The 20,395-nt window shown below is 39.3% G+C and overlaps 1 protein-coding gene across 1 annotated transcript; it reads left to right on the forward strand.

Annotated features, from left to right (window-relative positions):
• Positions 1 to 619: 619 nt before the first annotated feature.
• Positions 620 to 15,497, forward strand: LOC111587869 (acyl-CoA synthetase short-chain family member 3, mitochondrial; the record flags this gene model as incomplete). The annotated part of the gene is made up of 8 exons (XM_055008771.1): positions 620 to 1,082; positions 5,998 to 6,142; positions 7,723 to 7,911; positions 8,964 to 9,098; positions 11,763 to 11,903; positions 12,550 to 12,630; positions 12,933 to 13,028; positions 15,299 to 15,497. Coding segments are annotated over exons 1-8 (1,300 nt in total), but the record flags the coding sequence as incomplete, so codon positions are not given.
• Between the last annotated feature and the right edge of the window lie 4,898 nt (positions 15,498 to 20,395).

Below are 20,395 nucleotides of genomic sequence, written 5' to 3' on the forward strand. Positions count from 1 at the left end.
AGAAAGCCTTGGAGTCTTTCCAGTGTTTTCTTCAGGAGGAAATGACATCATGTGGAGCAGGTCATGTGATCTGGAATTAACACACTTCCTTGAGAGGTGTTTTTGTAATGGGGAACTTAGCTGAAAGTGATACAATTTGTTATTTTCCATACAAAATTTGATATATTGCCAAAAAAGAAATATCTGTCATGATTATCTCAACTTAATAAAAATAACAGTCAAAACTATTTTTGAACTCATTTTATTATTGTTTAACTAATTAGAAGGTTGTTGTTATTAAATTCAGACGGTTATTTAGTTGACATTTTAGTGATATCCAGTCATTTATTATTAATAAGTGATTGTTTCCATAATAAAAAAAATACTACATTTGTAAAGACATGATCATAATGAACAGAAAAAAGTTTTTTTTCTGTATGCAAGATATGGCCCATGGACTTCAAAAGTCCCTCAATTACATATTGACCCATAGGCTGAATTGGGTGTCTTTGTTTTCAAGCTGCATGCAGTTTTCTCCTTTGATGTGCCTACTTCACACTCTTTATTTCCTTGGTTGTGGCAGCCTGCTGTGCCGTCTTTTGTGTTGTGTAACAACGTGGCTCCTCCTGCAGCAACTCCATCCAGTTCAGAGTTCGCATTCCTTCAGGGCTTTGTAGAAACTTCTTGCTGACACCTTCCCTCCCTCTCTGTGGCCCCAGATGACGTCGCCGGCTGTTGCACTCTAGAATCGGGGCCCCGGCACTGCAGAGAAACTCGTGCAAGTTCGCGATGCACTTCCAAATAAGACACCTTGTGCGCCTGAACGCCTGCGCTCGGGTGGAACGCCGGCCGGTGAGGAAACTGTGCGCAGCGGCACAACAACGTGGCGTCAGAGCAGCAGGACCACATGCATCTGCCGGTTTGAAGACGCGTTTCCAGGTGCGGGGCTGCAGAAGCTATGCATCCGACTCTGCGTACGGCCGAGCCTTCGTCACAGCGAGGGAACACCCCGAGAAGTTCTGGGCGGAGATGGGGGAGAACATACACTGGTTTGAACCGTGGAGGCAAACTTTACGCGTTGAGGATCCGGTGTTTCCGAACTGGTAAGTCTCAGAGGTAGAAGTTGCACAACACAACGAGGAAACACTAACAAGTCTGCACCAAATGACATGTAAACAACTTTCGCTGGACTTGCAGAAGTCTGGCGTGACAGTGTGAGTGTGGAGGGGCGCATCTAGGAAGTTTTCATTAGGGGGCCACTGAGCATCTAGGGGTGGGCCAACAAAACCACAAGCCACAGCTATCTATTAGGAATTCTGTAATACTTACTGTAGTATAGAGGCTGGTAGTCACATACTAATAGAGGTACAGTTAGTATTTTGGTTATTTGGGTGACCACCGTTCAAAACAACGCAAGAGAGAAAAAGAAAAATAATAATTACTTGTATGCAAAACGTCTACATTATGTATCATTTCAACATTGAGACATCTGTCCATGTGCGATTTATCTAATTCCAGCCATTTATGGTGCAATAAAAAGTGCCTTCATTGATACTTGGCTACCTGCTGCCACATTTAGCAAGATAACATTCTTTCATATATCATAACACACAAAAATGCCATTGCTGCAAATGAAGCAAGAAAAGCACTCAGAGAGCGCAGTCCTCCTCCAAGGCTGCTCATTCCCCCATATGGCATTGTCAGAAATGCATCATTTTTTGTAGAAATGCAGTATTTGTTTATTAGTTATTGATGATCAGAAATCACAGCAACATAGAATGTGGCCATTTAATATAGATGGACCCACAAACAAAATGACCTTACGCTGAGCACAGGCGTGTGTTATGCATATGCACGTTATGTGCAGATACCGAATCGCGTGACCTAAATATGTAGCGGGCGGCGGGAATTGATGGGAAACACCCCCACAATTTAATCAATTGTTCCTTGTGTCATTTCCGACAGATAAATCCCGATAAGTCCACAGCGGTGGATTTTTAGTAGGATCACAATCATGTGATCATCAGCAGGGCAGCTGACTCGTCATAGTTACAGTGATGCTGTGTAGATATCTTGCAATGATATGGAAATCTTTAACAAATCTGTGGATCCAGACTATAAGCCCCATCACTGCTAAAATCTAATCACTTGGTCCTTGTGTCATTTCTGACCTTGCCTGAAAATTTCATCGAAATCTGTTCATTTTTGAGTAATCTTGCTAACAGACAGATGGACAGACAACAGACAGACAAACCAACACCGATTGTCACATAACTCCGCTGTGTTCTTTAGCGGAGTAAAAAATGTCCTTTATAAAATACACGATATGACAGAAGAATATTTTGACTCCACTAAACAGATCAGACTTTTATGTAAAATAATATTCAGCTGCGGTGGGGCTCAGGTTAACTGTAGCTGATAAACTGTAACAGTGTTTGACAGCTCACCTGAAGTCAAAAAATGTTTGAGCCTGATCAATTCTGTCTCCAGTGCTTAAGGTAATGCTGTGTTGTGATAAATGCATACACCGCTTTGGCTTAAGAGATGCTTATTTGGATCCTGTTGCTGTCTGATGCTGCAGGTAATTAATAAACTTTCAGGTAAGACTCCTACAATCAGCTGCAAGCAACAAAGTGACAATCAGCTCCTGTTAGCACTTCAAGGTTTGCGTGTGCACCTTTCTCAGCTGATGGTGCAAACGGTGTCCTTTGTACTCTGCCATGTTTATGGATGTCAGCACAGTTGGCTACTGCTATGTAAAGTCATTACAGTCGTCTAATGCTGCTTTATTTTCATTTGGACATCAGAGTTTCAATGAATGGACTTGACCTGTCAGATCTGGGGAGGCTAACAGCATTTCCCCCTTAGGAGACCCCACTGTCTGTCTAATTAGAATAATTACAAAGAATCTTATGAAATATGCCATACTGTAAAAAATACAGAAATTTGAAAAAATACCTAGATCTTTTATTCCCAGATTAGTTAAAGTAGAATGAAAAATGAAAAAACTAAAATATTTAGTCAATAGCCTGTTGCGTGATAATTGTCATTTCTTGTGTATGATGAAAAAAAATACACATTTTAACTGACATCTATCTATCTATCTCTCTCTCTCTCTCTCTCTCTCTCTCTCTCTCTCTCTATATATATATATATATATATATATATATATATATATATATATATAGAGAGAGAGAGAGAGAGAGAGAGAGAGAGAGAGAGAGAGAGAGGGGTTGAATATGGATCTAATGGATCCACCAATCCCAGCAGCAGTGGAACCAGAGACTGTATATGTTCAGGAAAGGTAATACAGTTGCCATAAACAAAAACAGAGCTGCAGACTTGCAAGAAATAGTTGATTGATTGAATACAAGTAGCAACTAACTTTAAATCTATTAAAGTATTCTGATGCAACTTCATTAAATCAATGATCAGTGATTGGCTCCTCTTAATAAGACTTGACATCTCCATGAAATTTTCTGAAGGGAAAATATTGACATTACACTATTTTTGCATGCGTTCCTCTTTTTCTGTACCTTCACCATCATGATTATTTGCAAAATGTTACTTTTTCTATGATTCATGCAGGAGGGCGACTCATCACTGGTTCACTTTAATAAAGGTACCAGCATGCATTTCCATTCTTGCCATCACAGTCAAAGCCTGGTGGTGCAATATCATAAAATAAAAATCTTTTTACTGAGCGTGTTCCCTGGATGCACAGCAGGAAGCAGCGGGTACTTTTCATCTGTGTTTTTATTATTCATATTCTTATTAATGCGAATAAATAAAAGCTAAATCAAGGGTTTCATAAAAGTTGTATCACAAAAAAAGTGAAAAAAATGAGCTCTGTAGTCTAGTATTACCACTGGGATTGGTTGGAATAATGGCTTATTTGGGAAACAGACTCAAGGCATCAGGTGGAAAAAAAAATCCTTATATTTGATGAATACAAGTTCTGTATTAGCTGTGAAAGCAGTGTAACAGCTGCCATCTGTATGTCTGTATGTATTAGTCAGTGTATGAGAATATGTTGCTGCTATGGGATGTGTTGCTCTGTGTTTGGTGTGACCTCACCAGCTGGTTCCTGGCTTCACGTGGATCTAATCAAACTCTGGATCACTGAGTCAGTGCACCTGTAGAGAAACCCAAATTTAGAGTGACTCACTACACTGTGGAAAATCCAACATGGACTTAATATTTACGCTTTCTGCATATTTTCACTGTCTGTACAATTTTGTAATTTGTCAAATAGAAGTTTTTATAATCCAAACTTTAGTCCACCATGTGTGAAAGTCTTTTTCTGCATTCTAACTTTTCCAGGCTAACACACTGGTATGTTGTTTCTTGGAGAGCTGTTTTGATTAAGTTTTTTCACATCTTTAACCCTCATGTCGTCCTGCGGGTCAAATTGACCCGTTTTAAAGTTTGAAAATGTGGAAAAAATAGATTTTCACAGTGAAAACTTCCACATTTTCAACATTTTTGGGAGATTTTTGAAAATGTTTTGGTGAAAAAAAAGAAATGTTTAAAAAAATGTTTCTTAAGAACATTCACAAAAAAATCAACCAAAATCCAGCAAAATTCGCTGGATTTTAGTTGATTTTTTTTGTGAATGTTCTTCAAGAAAATATTAAAAGTTTCACTGATGTATATGTAATCACTTTAGATATTTTTAGGATTTTTTTGGAAGATTTTTACTCATTTTTTTGAAAATATTTACAACAATTTTCCTGTCAAATTTGGGGGATTTTTTTCTCAAAACTTTTAAGGGAAATTTTTAAGCAATTATTGGAATTTTCTTCCTGAAGGTTTTGCAAATTTTCAGAAATTTGAGGAAATTTTCTGCTGAATTTTTGGATTTTTTTCAGACAAGGAAACAGTATTTTTTGGTGCCCATAAATAAAGACAACAAGAGGGTTAATATTAAGGACATTTTTCTTCTATCTATGCAGCGGAGTGTTAAATGTTTGAATGATCTTCAAGAATTAGAAGTGAAATATCTTGTGTTTTTTTTTTAAATTTTTTTTTACAAGTTTAAATTGCATTTCTAATTGAAAACATTAAACCTAGCTTGTCAGCTAACGCTAGCTGATGCATTTGCCGCACCAATGTGTTGCTGGCATCGCTAAAACTAGTCTCACTCAAAACTGTACATTTTCTTGAATGAAACCGGGAGTCTGTTCCATAAAATGTGGCCAAAAAATGGGGAATTAAAGTCCAACACCTGACTTAAATGATGCTAACAAATCAGTTGGGGTGAAAGCTGCTCTATGAAAGGTTAGCTGAAGTGCTAGCATTCAGGCTACTTACTTTTCCAGGCTACCTGAGCACCGGAGAAGAAAACAAACAGCGGACAGTTTTCTTCAAGCCGCAGCTCGACTCTTCTGAACTACCTGTAAAACCAAACAGCATGTTGGCAGTTGCCTCAAGGAAAACTAAACATTATTAAAATGCATAACAGCCCACATACATCCTCACACCCGTCTGCGCTGAGGACGAAGTGAAAATACTCTTTTTTTTTGCTTTATTCCGGCTGGTGGGTGGGGTTGTCAGTCATGCGATCTAGTGTGGTAGAAAGAGCTGTCTGGATGCGGTGCAGTTAACACGAAGGACACGGCCACCCCGTCTCTCTCCGGCTTCCGAAACAGCAGATCCCAGACACCATCTGCTCAACCTGCTCGCTGCTCTTTATCCATATGCAAGACACCGGCACGACTTGAAACTGTTGCCTCGTCAGGAACATTGATTTGCTGTGTGCTGTTGGCAGCGACATCTGCATATGTTTTTGCCTGAGATGGTTTCATTAAGTTGTGCTCGATTTTTAACCCACAAAAATTGGCATACGAGCCAAAAATACGCACTGAAGAGCTGTGTGTTTTTAGACCTGTGTTGGTTGAGATGTTAGCATGGGATTTGTTTTCTTCTCCTACTATGTATTTTAACTTTGACTTCAGAAACCTTCAGTGTATATGCATGTTTACACACAGGTGGGTTGAAAATGTGCCTGTTTTTCAGGTTTGTTGGAGGAAAGTTAAACATGTGCTTCAACGCTGTGGATCGCCATGTAGAAAGCGGCCGTGGACAACAGCCTGCCATCATATACGACAGCCCAGTGACTGGAACTAAACAGGTCATCACTTTCAGGGAACTGCAGGACCAGGTAAATATTGCGGTGTTGTTAAAATCTGAAGTCACAGAACAGGACGGCACGAAGAGCTGCATTGACGTGGAATTTCATCATTTAAAGTCTGGTTTGGGCTGCCGGGGAAAAAAAATCGATTGTGAGGCATGCAGGGAAACTTTGCTTGGGGTTTCAGCTCCCAAAGTAGAATCTGTCAGAGTTGCCATGACAGTAAATACATTTTCCATCTCTCCGCTGAGACAGTTGGTTAGGTCTTTTCCACCATGGCAACTGCATTGAGCTCACATTAGTGTGGAGGACGGAAAAACAAAAGCACTGAATGAAAGAAAAACTTGACATTTGGACAGATTCAGTGGCATGCACTATAATCAAAAAGTTTTCTAAATGGATCAAAATTTCCCCCTGAAGCTAAGAGACATTCAATTAAATTTTCAAGGAGAAATTCAAGTTTTTTTCTTCAGTTGAGGACAATTGGAAAAGAACTTTGGATAAATTCACTGTTTTCTTCACAGTAGTAATCCAACAACCACGCATTGTGTAGATGGAAGGGTCAATATATAATTGCGGGACTTTTTGTAACATAGTTGACAGGTTTCATAGTTGACATTTCTGCAATTTTCAGGCCTAAAATCAACATGGCCACCTATAACCAAACACCACATGGCATTTTTACACAAAGATTCTTCTAAATATTATATATACAATTGAGTAAAATGGAAATTCAAAGTTATTTATAAAGATATTGTAGTAAACCTGTTGACATACGATAAATCCACACTTGACTCACTCACTACTTTATATTAAATAACTCAGAAAGCCTTGGAGTCTGGCCAGTCTTTTCTTCAGGAGGAAATGACATCATGTGGAGCAGGTCATGTGATCTGGAATTAACACACTTCCTTGAGAGGTGTTTTTGTAACGGGTAACTTATTGAAAGTGATGCGATTTGTTATTTTCCATATAAAATTTGATATATTACCAAAAAAGAAACATCTGTCATGATTATCTCAAATTAATAAAAAGAACACAATCAAAACAATTCTTAACAATCTCATTTTATTATTGTTTAGCTAATTAGAAGGTTTTTGTTATTAAATTGGGATGGTTATTTAGTTGATATTTCAGTGATATCCAGTCATTTTTGTAAATTTAAAAACGAGGCACGAAACGACAAAAACGACCAAACCGAGACAAAACCTATTATTTTTTAGCTAATTAGAAGGTGGTTGTTACTAAATTTGAACGGTTATTTAGTTGACATTTTAGTGATAGCCAATAATTTTTTATAAACAAGTGATTGTTTCATAATAAATAATTCTGAAATTTGTAAAGACATGATCATAATAAACACAAAAAACATTTTTACTTTTAATAAAAATGGATGCAAGATATATTCCATGGATTTCAAAAGTCCCTCAATTATACATTGACCCAGAAATGTAAGCCTCTCAGTAATAAAAACTAACATCTCTAGTTTATGATGATTCCACTGGTCATGAATAATGATCTCAAATGGATTTCTGCAGACATTTGTGCAGCGTGAGCTTAACCAAAATACACGTGAGCATTCTGTGTGTCTCCTCTGTGTCTCCATCCAGGTGTCCAGGTTGGCAGGAGTCTTGGTGAAGAATGGGGTAAAGAAAGGAGACCTCGTCGTCATCTACATGCCCATGGTGCCTCAGGCCATGTTCACCATGTTGGCCTGCGCTCGCATCGGTGCCCCACATAGCCTCATCTTTGGGGGCTTCGCCTCTAAAGAGCTCTCCGTCCGCATCGATCACGCCAAGGTGAGCAACTGCTGCTGTTCATCTTGTGGATGAAATTGATCTGTTTTTTCTTGGCTGCAGAACTACACGATGCTTTCTAAGTCAGCCACTCATTGGCCATTAGCCTCTCCTTCGTTTTATGCTCTTTCATGAAGCTGACAGAAGATCTGGCTGCGGCTAGTAATACTACATCTCCAGTCTTCATGTGCTCTTATCATGCATCCTGTAAGATATGTGAGATACCCAAAGCCGAATGTACCTGAGGCTTTCTTGTTTCATTAAGCGTAGCATGAATTATTCACAATGGAGAGCACTTGACTTGCCTTTTGATTTTGCAACCACTTGCATACACTCCATGTCAGTGCCGCCGAGATTTTTCAACGATGGAAGAACTAATGGACCAACCCGACACTTTGACAGCAGTCGTTTCCAAAGATAATGATCCCCGTTTGGTGACAAATACAAATGGGAGAAAACACAGTATTATGAAGTATTGTCAAGCAGCTACTCTAATTGTTGACGTACACTTAAGGGGACGATTAATGATGAACAACCACACTCTTGTCACAGAAATCCACCAGTTATTTGCAATTCAGCATGACTAAAGTGAACATTGTTTTGCTTAGCATCATTGTAAGTAATTTCATGCAAAATAATGATGGTGACAGTTTTATTTGGAACAACTACTGTTGGAAAGGTTCATTTTTTGCGACAGTAGTAATTTAACACATGTCAGAGTAGTTTGGATCAATGTATATTAAACTTCTAAATCTAAAAGCTTACAGAAAATGCTACTGTCTCTGTACGGACTCTTCAGGTGTGTTGCAAGTCAGGGATTTATTCTGGAATGCATGTTAATAAGGCTCAGGTGAACTGCGTTTGACTCCATGCTGGTATGCTGCTGGAGGCATTAGACTCATTCCACCAATATTCTGTTAAAAATGCAGCAGAGCAAAAATGTTCAAGCGGGCTGAGCGTTCAGGTCTGTTTCTGCAGCTGTAGAAAAGATATCTCGATGCTGTAATCTGCCGATGTGTTGACACTCGAGGTCTGAAATGATGTGTGTTCTCCAGCCCAAGCTGATGGTTACAGCCTCATTTGGCATCGAGCCAGGCAGAAGAGTGGAGTACATCCCTTTGGTGAAGAAGGCCTTGGAGCTGAGCTCTCACAAGCCCTCCAAAGTCCTCATCTACAACCGGCCCAACATGGTAAGAACCTCAAAGCACCATTGACCTACATTTGATGATGAGGTTTAGTTTCTGAACCTGCCACAGAGTGTATCAAAAATATAGAAGCTGTATGTAAACTTGATTCATTTAGTCATGATGTAGGTGCTCTTTGGAGAATTTAAAGCAGCGCCTGTGTTGTTTTGGCCAAATGTTTTTCAGCAGTGTCACTGTTACACATGAACAGATAAAATATATAGCTGGCGTGAATGAGACATTGAAAAATGTGTGCATGTTTGCAGCTGAGGGATGGAAGTTGCCGCCTGTCATTGGCAGCCTGGCATGGATCCAGTTTGGAAGCAGACCTTTCTTGTAGAATAATTATACATACACAGCATACAATTATGCATTAATATGCTGACAGGCGTAGTTTATATTCAGAGATGGAGGAAGCAAGATGTTGCATTGCTGGTTGGTTTGCAGTGGAGGAACTTTGAAGGCCGGAGTTGAAGGTTATGGTCAAAGCTGCTGGACTTCCATGTTAGGAATGCAAGGTGTTCAGGGTTCCCACGCGTCCTGGAACACCTGGAAAATGACTGACCAATTTTCCAGTCATAGAGAACATATGGAAAATGAGAAAAAAGGTCAAATGTCCTGGAAACAGTTAACTTATCCTGGAAAAATATTTATCCTCCCCCTGTCAATGGAAACGGGTTAAAAATTATTCTGGGCAACATTAAGGTATATAATATATATATATAATATATATATATAACAGCGCTTCTCCGCTTCTAGCCGGTGCAGCGCCCCACGTGACGCTACCAGCCAATCAAATTTGCATTTCCGCTTCCAGCAGTTCTGCAACCCAGTTCTTCCAGTTGACTTTGTCGCGACATTTAGCGACTTTTCAGACCCCGTTAAGGACTTACCGCCTAGAGACAAAACTAGTGACTGTAAGTTGAAAAGTGTCGCTAGTGTTGGTCCACGAGTGTGAGGGTTTTCTCTCCCGTGGGCGGCCACAGGCTCATCTCTTTCCTCCGTGGAGTGACAGCAGAGGAGAGTTCTAGTGGGCGTGTCGGTTCTTGAGTGGCTGTGAGCTGCGAGATGCGACATCTCTGATTTCAGCACAGCGGGAGTTTAACAGGTAATCGGAATGGACCGCGTTTCACTCAGTAGTTCACACTTGTTTCATTGTCTGACAAAAATAAATGAATGAAAACAAGCATTAGCATTTAGAGGGGTTTGGAAAGTTTATAAGTATAGTTTCTGTGTCACTTTTTAGCAGTTGGGACTAGGTATTCAGCATCTTGGACGAGCTAACTCGTAGCATTGGCACTGGTCACTACCTAGAGCGTCTCCTCAACGGGCCTGGAATAGACTGCTGTTGCCAGCTGCAATCCAAGATGGTAGAGCTGAAGTCTGTCTGTGGGACCAGAAATTTACTAAAGGTTGATGAAGGGCATGGAGGAGTTTTACAACAGTGACCTGCCCAACTAGAAGGTTGGGACACAACAAGATTGGACAGGATGGAGCTAACTGGTTATCAGCGACAGAACTACAAAGATGGAATTCAGCAGCTTTAACCCTGTAAAACTCACTGTTGCAAAAATACATCAGTTTTGTTTTGTTTTTTATTATTAGTTTTTATTATTTGTATCTAAATAAATCAATATTACTTTTTTCTATAGTTTTAAAGATTATATATATATATTTTTCTGTATTTGGGTTTTACAGATTATATATGTACAATATTTTTTAAAATATTATTTAATTATTAATTTTTATTTTATATATATTTATATATATATATATATATATATATATATATATATATATATATATATATATATACACACACACACACATGTACACACATATACACACACGTGTGTGTGTGTATATGTGTGTCTGTGAATGTGTTATTTTTGCTCATTGTTTTCGGTATTTGGGTTTTACAGGGTTAAGAGATTGCTGTCAGATAGATTATATGCGTCTCAGACAGGAGTTTAAATGGAAAGTCATCCCTAAAATCTTCCCCTAAAATCATGCAAAGCACCACTTTGAATGCGGTTGCAACTCCCTCATCAGTAAGCAAGCGCTTGTGGTTTTCAGAGCCTTGTCAAATCACCCACTTTTACTCTGCCTTGACTTTTAGTAAAATAAGTAAAAAGCAATTGGGGTGTCTCAGTTCGCCTCAAGAGTCTGTGTGATATTGATGATGTCTTATTCTTGACTCTCTTTTATGGCAGCCAAAGGAAAAGAAAAAAAAACGACTGGGGCTTTTCTTTAACCTCCTGGGGTGATTAAATGTTAATGAAATCTGAGTTTCAAATAGATGTTTAATAGAGTCTGAAATTAGAAAAATGTCAGCAGCAGGAGATGTACGGGGCATTAATCTGTGACCCCAAATGACCTCTGCTGGGCGAGATGGTAATGACAGATGAGAGTTGGAGCAGAGTGTAAACATGAAATATGCATTTATTTGACTTGTGAGAATTTAATTCCCAGGAGGGGAGCAAGTAGAGTGAGTTTGTCTCGTTTTCCGAAAATGGAAAAACCAAATGGAGGCCTTTGAATCAATAACTCAAAGAGGAAGTCTGACGTATTTGAAGTCGTTTGAAGCTGTAGAGCATTGCCATTTTTAACATTTCCCTGGTTTCATTTGGATAAAAGTATGTCTATTTTTGTTTTTTCTTTGTGTTTCAGGAGAAAGTATCACTGGGTCCGGAGCTGAGCCTGGACTGGGATGAGGAGATGGCCACCGCTCGGCCACATGACTGTGTTCCTCTGCCCTCCGACCATCCTCTGTATGTGCTCTACACATCTGGTACCACTGGAACACCGAAGGTAACGGCATTACAGCAGCAGGGACGGAAATGGAAATCAGGAGCTGACTCATAGAGTTACAGATCTGGAGTTGGAGGATTTACTGTTGGCTGTGTTTGTCTAAACGCTGTCAGTTCAGTATGGATCTCCTGTGTGACTCATCTGATCTTTGACTCTGCAAAGCAATCTAAACACCGTCACGATGACATAAATAAGATGGAGCATTTCCACAGCAGGAGCAGGAGGAATTACCTGCAGGCAGTTTCGAATGGAAAAAAATAAAACTTCTTTCAAATAGCATCATTTTGTCTTTGACCAGCAGATGATATAAAATATCCTCCTGCTGGCTGCTTTCTGGGCTTAATAGTGCTGTTATTGCCTGCTTTATTCTGGCTGAATTTCTCACTTATTGCTGCAGGGAGACCATAACTTCAAGGAGAAAAACTCTATACTTTTAGACACGTGTATATTGCTCAAAAAATGTTTAGGTAGCACCATTAACTTATAAAAAATGACACATATTGGTTTCAGTTTGAGAAGCAGCCATTTGGAAACAAAATACCATCCCCTTAAGTACGGCGACGCTGAAATTGATATTAAATCCCTGCTTCTGTGCTTCGTGCAGTACCTGTCACCAGTCTGATGTTTTTCTTATCTCGTCCTCCAGGGTGTTGTGCGAGACACTGCCGGTTATGCTGTGATGCTGAAATGGACCATGTCAAATATTTATGGACTAAGTCCCGGAGATGTAAGGCAGTAAAGCATGTTTTTCAGAGTTAGTGCCATTCTTGTAAACAAACAACAACAAACAGCATGTAGTCAGCAAAGAGACAGATTGTTGTGCACTTCAGAGACGATCTGATTAGTGTTTATTCATAACTTCTTGTGTTTTATTGCGGTTTGAACATCATATGCTGTTTGATTTATAGTATCTTCAATACTATAGGTGCTATTGCATAGTTTTCACATGCGCAGGAGATTGTAAATGTTATGATATCACAGGGTTATGAAGAGGTGATTCTGTGCCTACTTTATATTGATTTGTTTCAGGTTTGGTGGGCAGCATCAGACCTCGGCTGGGTGGTCGGCCACTCGTATATCTGCTACGCTCCTTTGCTCCATGGTAACAGCACAATTCTCTATGAGGTACGTCCCCGTCGACAACCTTAACATCTAAAACAAACTGCAGCGGTATTGCAAACAACAAGAAACATGAGAAAATGTGCAACAAGAAAAGCACTCAGAGAGTGCAGCACTCCGCCAAGCCTGCTCAGTCGTTGTGTCATTTCCAATGGCTGAAATCTTGAAAAAATTCGTGGCAGAAATCACGGCAACATAGAATGTGGACATTTAATATTGATTTAGTACCCACAAACAAAATGACCTTGCGCTGAGCACAGACGTGTTATGCATGTGTACCTTATGTACGGATACCGAATCGCGTGACCTAAATATGTAGCGGATGGCAGGAATTGATGAGACTCGGAAACACCCCCACAATTTAATCAATTGTTCCTTGTATCATTTCAGATGGATAAGTCTTGATAAGTCTACAGTGGTCAATTTGTAATAGAATCGCAATCATGTGATCGTCAGCAGGCAGCTGATGTAGTGTTCACTTGTTGTCATAGTTACAGTGACTCCATGCCGCTATCTCACAATGATACAGAAATCTTTAACCAATCCGTGGATCCAGACTATAAGCCGCATTACTGCCAAAATCTAATCACTTGGTCCTTGTGTCATTTCTGACCTTCCCTGTAAATTTCATCCAAATCCGTTGGTCTGTTTTTGAGTAATGTTGCTAACAGACAAACAATTGGACATATGAACATACCCTGATCATCACATGACTCTACCGTTCCTTGGCAGAGTAATAAAAGCTGTATGACATGCAAAGCTATGTAAGTCAGGTGCTAATGTCTGCTGGGTATCTGCCTTTGTTGCCTCTGCAAACTGCATTAGTCCATGTTTGGTTAATGACACAACTGTATGTCTGCTGGGGCTCAGCTGAGGATGTGATGAACTCTTTGACCCTTCTGCTCACAAGACAAACTGCACTTCTTCTTTTCTGTTTCTTTACTAATTCCAGCGAAGGTTTCATGTGCACGTGTTGTTTAGGCTTTCCCAGCTTGGCATTAAAAAGAATTAAGTGTTTCTAAAGCAACCGTGTTGAGGTCAGTCTGCAGCAATGGCGCAGAAGCAGTTTTTCTGTGTTGTTACCATATCAACATTTATTGAAGCGCCCAATAAAATCTTAATTGTGCAGCATAATAGCACCAGTAGAAATTGGAAAACTGCAAACAGCCATTATCATGTGGCAACACAATAAATTCAACCTTGTGGTCTTCTTGCTCTCTTGTGCTTGTAGTATTCCATTTAAATTGTGCACAACATGTTTTCATTTTGCCAAAAATGATGGAAGAGGTTACAAAATATATATGCTAGTGTAGTGGAGAAGGCTGCAAATGTGGCACAATGAATTTCTTGTAAAGATGAAAGCTGCAGTGGAAAGCTTTAGTAATAAAAAATCTGCATGGATGTATGTTTTCATCAGCCTCTTATTGATGCTTCGTGTGCTTTTTGCTTTGTTTGTCCACTACAAATTGGCAAGTGGAGTCCAGCCTCCATGTAGCCTCTTAAATATGTTGATTTTTATTAGCATGTAGCAAAATTGCAAGTCTAAGTAGGACGTGTGTCTGCATGTTGATCTTTCTCTCTGTGTTCTACAGTGTATTTATATAGAGGGCCACTGATTACATTAACTCAGATTTTCTCCCCCTGCAGCGCTGAAAGGCAATAAATTAATCTACCTGCCAACATTCAATCAATCTTTGACTTCAGCCACTGTAGTCGTTTCATGTGGCTCCTGTTCTAACAGCCCTCTCTATATTCAGGCTCGATGGTGCCAACCTTCTCTCTCTGATCAGACACAAATATTTATCCGGAGCAAAAAATGACAGCCAGAACTCAGTGCACCTGTTTACCATTCTTATTCATCTGCGGTTGTCTGTTCACTGCTGGGAGAGGCTACCAGAAACACAGTGGAGATTGCAGTTGGAGGCCTTTGCCTGCGGGGGTTCTTTTGTCTATATCTTTTCTTCAAGACAGACAGACAGACAGCGCTCCTATAGTGCAACAATTTGTTTCTAATCCATGGATATTGTGGCCCATCTGTTTGGAAGACAGCCTTCCAGTGTGCTTCTCCATTTTAAACAGCTGCTCTTTGAATATTCATGCTTTGTAGTTTGTACTCTGAGCAGGGTGGAAATAATGCTGCAGCAGAGTAGAGCTTACACAACAATAATCTCCGTATCGGTTATTTGCTTTTGAGGCGCACTGTTTACATTTGTGTGATTTACATGCCTTCACCAGTGTCACATTTTGTAAGCTTGTAAGTTGCTGTGTGATTACAGGGTAAACCTGTCGGGACTCCAGACCCCGGGGCCTTCTTCCGTGTCCTGTCTGAACACGGAGCCTCCTCCATGTTTACAGCACCCACAGCTATCCGAGCCATCCGCCAGCAGGACCCCCACGCTGCAGTAGGGAAGAAGTATCCTCTGTCCAGGTACACAGCAAACCTTAACACAACTAAACCGCAGGTGAAAGAAGGAGGTCAGTGCCTAAGTATTTTTTAGATAAATGAATTAATCTAGCTTAAATGGTCATAAACACATGTTGACAAAGGAAAAATGGAGTTGGTTATCTTAAGTCTACTTGTAGGTTTATTGTACATTTAACCCTCCTGGTGTCCTCATTTACAGGCACCAAAAAATATGGTTTCCGTGTCTGAAAAAAATCCCAAAATTCAGCAAAAAAATTCCCCAAGTTTCTGAAAATTTGCAAAACCTTCAGGAAGAAAATTCCAATAATTCCTTAAAAGTTTTATTTTTTAAAAAAATCCCCCAATTTGGCAAGAAAATTCTTATGAATATGTTCAAAAAATGAATAAAAATCTTCCAAAAAAATCCTATAAATATCTAAAGTGATCACATATATATCAGTAAAACTTCTAATATTCTCTTAAGAACATTCACATAAAAATCAACCAAAATCCAGCGAAATTTGCTTGATTTTGGTGGATTTTTTTTGTGAATGTTCTTAAGAAACATTTTTAACATTTCTTTTTTCCACCAAAAAATGTTCAAAGATTTCCCAAAAATGTTGAAAATGTGGACATCAGAAGTTTCACTGTAAAAATATATATTTTTTTTTAAAGGCAGTTTTTTTTTTCAATGAAGACAATATCAAAATGGAAAACAGCGCAAAATCTTCAATTGAGGCTGGTATTGTCTCCATAAAGTTCCTGTAAGTGTATATTTAAATATATATATATATATATATATAGAAAGTTTGAACAGACAAGATTCCAGTTTTGGATAATCTGACTTAAAAACTTTTTAAAATCACTCAAAATTTATGCCCAGAGTTACTCAAATGTGTCCAAAATGACAAGAATACACTACCGTTCAAAAGTTTGGGTCACTAAGAAATGTCCTTTTTGTTGAAAGAAAAGCATTTTTTCATTGAAGATAACATTAAATGAATCAGAAAAACAGTCTAGACATTGTTAATATGGTAAATGACTATTCTAGCTGAAAACAGCTGATTTTTAATGGAATATCTCCATAGGGGTACAGAGGAACATTTCCAGCAACCATCACTCCTGTGTTCTAATGCTACATTGTGTTAGCTAATGGTGTTGAAAGGCTAATTGATGATTAGAAAACCCTTGTGCAGTTATGTTAGCACATAAATAAAAATGTGAGGCTTCATGGGAAACATGAAATTGTCTGGGTGACCCTAAACTTTGGAACAGTAGTGTAGGTCAACTTTAACTCATTTAGTGCAACTTTAACTAATATAGAGCGACTTTAACACATTTCAGAGCAACTTTAGCTCATTTTAGAGCAACTTGAACTAAAATGGAGCAACTTTGACTCCTTTAGAGAAACTTTAACTAATGTAAAGCAACTTTAGCTAATATAGAGCAACTTTAATTCATGTACACTACTGTTCAAAAGTTTGGGGTCCCTTAGAAATATCCTTGTTTTTGAAAGAAAAGCATTTTTTAAAATGAAGATACCATTAAATGAATCAGAAATACAATCTAGACATTGTTAATGTGGTAAATGACTATTCTAGCTGGAAACGGCTGATTTTTTTCATGGAATATCTCCATAGAGGTACAGAGGTGGTAGTGTATATCATCAGTACAGTTTATTAGTAAGGTTATCATGATAATATATAATTATCATCATTATATTTTAGCTTGTATGGTTCTAGATTTCAGCATATCTGGTAAATATAGATAAACATCTAGTAAAAATAGCCTGATTGTACATACACTTGTTTATAATTTCCAAAAATAACTGACCAAACTTTAACAAAACCAAAATCTAAAGCATTTGAAGTGGCTCGCACCTCATAAAATAAAAATTTAAAGCCTTTATGTAATTGCACTTTGCAGAAAAAACAGTGCAACTTTGGAGAAGTTGCCATAAGCTATGAAAACATGTATTGTTTCTGACATTTCCACCCTAAATGATTCATTGATATTAAAATAGCCCGTGGTTCGGCCTTGATAACAATCTGAAACTTCAAAAACCAAAGAAACTCAAGTCTTTCACACTGTTCATTTCTCGAAGCATCTTTGTACTGATAAAAATGGTGTCAGTAAAAATGCATTTTTATCAACCTCTCAAGCCTGTTGGACTATGATCCGTGTTCCTGTCATGACAAATGAAGGACACATGTACTGAAACTCAGAGATAATCTTGTTATTATCTGGTGCTTCCAATGAATTTAGCTTGAGACAGCAAACTGGCATCAGTCCTCAGTAGCAGGGAGTTCTATTTAGAGCTTTGAAACACCAGGAGTGACATGTGAAAGTTTCTGCTGGCTGATTGTGGCCTGTACAGCCCGTCCGGCCTCTCATTAGTCTCCTGCCATCTGCTGATGCACAGCCCTTTCCCACCTCCATTGTTCAGAGTCTGTGCTCTCAACTCCACTCACATGGGTGTTAATCAGGATGGATAGCGAACAACTTCAGCTCACCATAACCCCCATCGAGTTAAAACAACAACTCCTGTGAACTTGTTTTTGTGGTCCTGCTGTTCAGGTGAAGGTCGTCTCCAGCTCGGAGTTGACAACAAACTTTTCTTTATGGTGTTAGTTTGTCTTGAATCGCTGAGATTATCACGTTTGTTAATTGTTTGCCGTGGAGCAGAAAACCTCGGACCTGAAGGGCTTGCGGTGTCAATTTACCACTTTTACTCTGTTCAGCAGGCTGAAAATGCCTCTTAGCACACAATCATCAAGCAATTCTGAGTGTGGATGACCTATGATCCCAGTGAATCATTCAGTAACTCTGGCATTGTGGACTGAATGTGACAATCTCCCGTTGTTCTCTGTGTTGAATGTGTAGCACCTTTCTAAACACTGCTCCTGCACGTTATTTTCGACGATATTTTTCCTTCAAATATTGTCGGCGTTCATCCTCTCAGCTTCGACCCTGGGACAATCACTCATTTAGGCGGCTGCTTCTTCTGTGCACACTTTGTTCTTCTTAATGTTTCTTTTCCCCTTGGTGGAGGCAGGTTTGTGAAGGATTATCGCATTTCCATTTTGGCTGTGAGCAAAACATGTCCCTGTGACACAGACGCTACAATGGAAAAAGCAACATTGAAACATGGATTCATTTTAGCGGAAGGCTGTTCAACGTCTGGACTGAGCTTTTATTTGCAACCTTGATTTGCACTTTCAATTTCAGTGCTCCAAAAAGAAGTTTTAGTTCAATAAATATGCCATTTTGATCATCAAAGTGGTTGTAGATGTTTAAAGGGAGCTTTAGTGCTGTAATTCATTGGAGCTCATAAGAATGCATGAATGATAGTAAAGCTTCCAGTATAGTTTTTATTGAAGGGGCCTTCACTTCTTGGTTGTGATTCTTTGACTCTCTGTGTAGATGCATATGAAAGATTCAGCCAAGCGTAGTAATAGTGACAGTACAGCTTAATGCCTCCATATGTAGTCTCTCCATGTAGCTCCGTCATTTAAACACGGACGGATATGTCAATATTAATGGTTCTGGTTTTAATTAAAACTGTGTTGATGGAAGTAACACAACCCTTCAGAAAACTCTGTTAGCTTTATTGTCAAACACGTAATTTCATGCTAGAGAGACCTCAAATGATCATTTGACACAGCTCACATAGCCCGACTGCTGTTTGCAGTATTGATACCGAGACATTTACTCCCTCTAGAGCCCGTTCAGCTGTAATAGCCCTTATCAATGTGCTTAGCGCTTGTTGCCATGGATGCGAAAAATACATGCAGCTTTGTCTAAAGTCGTGATGGCAGCAGTGCTCTCCATAAATATAGCATGACAAAAGGGGCCCACACGCTGTCAGTAGTGTTTTAAAGGCGAGAACTCAATGCCGAGAGCTTCACTCGTGGACAAGTGACAAAGGGATTCCACTGGATGGAGCTTTTTGGTTCGCAGTGAATGCTGGTACTGGTGAAGGTGGTGACGTCAGGGTTGTGTGTAACTTGATTATCCAGACCCCAGTGCATTGATGTGTAGGAAAATTGGGCAGAAACTAGAAAAAAAGTATGTCCAATACAAATACATTAAGAGTAGTTTTTGTAGCAGAGTTTTATACAGCGTGAAAAAATACAACTTGTTTGTGATGCGAGAATGTATATTGGCATATGTATGTCATCTGGGCCATACTCAGATCACACGTAAAGTTTAGGGCAGATTGAAGCATGTACAGGGCGAAATGTCAAAATTCCACTGGCTGCCATTTCTACGCCCTCAGACTTTTCATGACTTTTGATCACCCATGACTAGTGCTCAAATTTAAGCTCTCTTGGGGTTACCTAGTTTGAGTTTATAGCTTTTGAAAATGTCCAAGAATGACCCAAAATTGTCCAAAATATGCTGCATAATTCAGAATCGCTGACTTCCTGTTGTGTTTTGGGCATCTTGATGAGCTATATATGTGTGCCAAATTTCATAAGTCTAGGTCACACGTGTTGGTCACAATAAATGTTTGAAATTTTCCAGGGGGCACTTTTGAGCCCATAAAATATAAAATAATAAAATTTTTTACTGGTCCTGACGTGTGTGCAAAGTTTTACGCGTTTTTGATAGGGCTGGCCCGAATAGCAGTTGGGATCCGAATATTCCGATCTCAAAATAGCTATTCGGATACCACCATCACGACCACATATTCGGATATTCGGGTCCAGCCCGAGTTTTTCAGTATTTTTAGAGCCTCAAAAATGCGTTTCTTTCATTGGATGAAGAAAGTATAACAGTAAACCCATGGGTTTCAGTAGGGTCTTCACACCCTTGGTGCTCAGACCTTAACTGTGAGCCTGCTGAGTGTCAAAGAGACCAGGATCAGACAGGGTTTGGAAGAAATAGTAGCCATCAGCAAGAAATTATTTTGTGACATGAGGAGAACCAGTGGAGAACAGGTGTCTTGGTGAACAGCCAAGACTCC

This window comes from Amphiprion ocellaris, unplaced genomic scaffold (genome assembly GCF_022539595.1).
Source record: "Amphiprion ocellaris isolate individual 3 ecotype Okinawa unplaced genomic scaffold, ASM2253959v1 Aocel_unscaffolded171, whole genome shotgun sequence".
Taxonomy (NCBI): Eukaryota; Metazoa; Chordata; class Actinopteri; family Pomacentridae; genus Amphiprion; species Amphiprion ocellaris.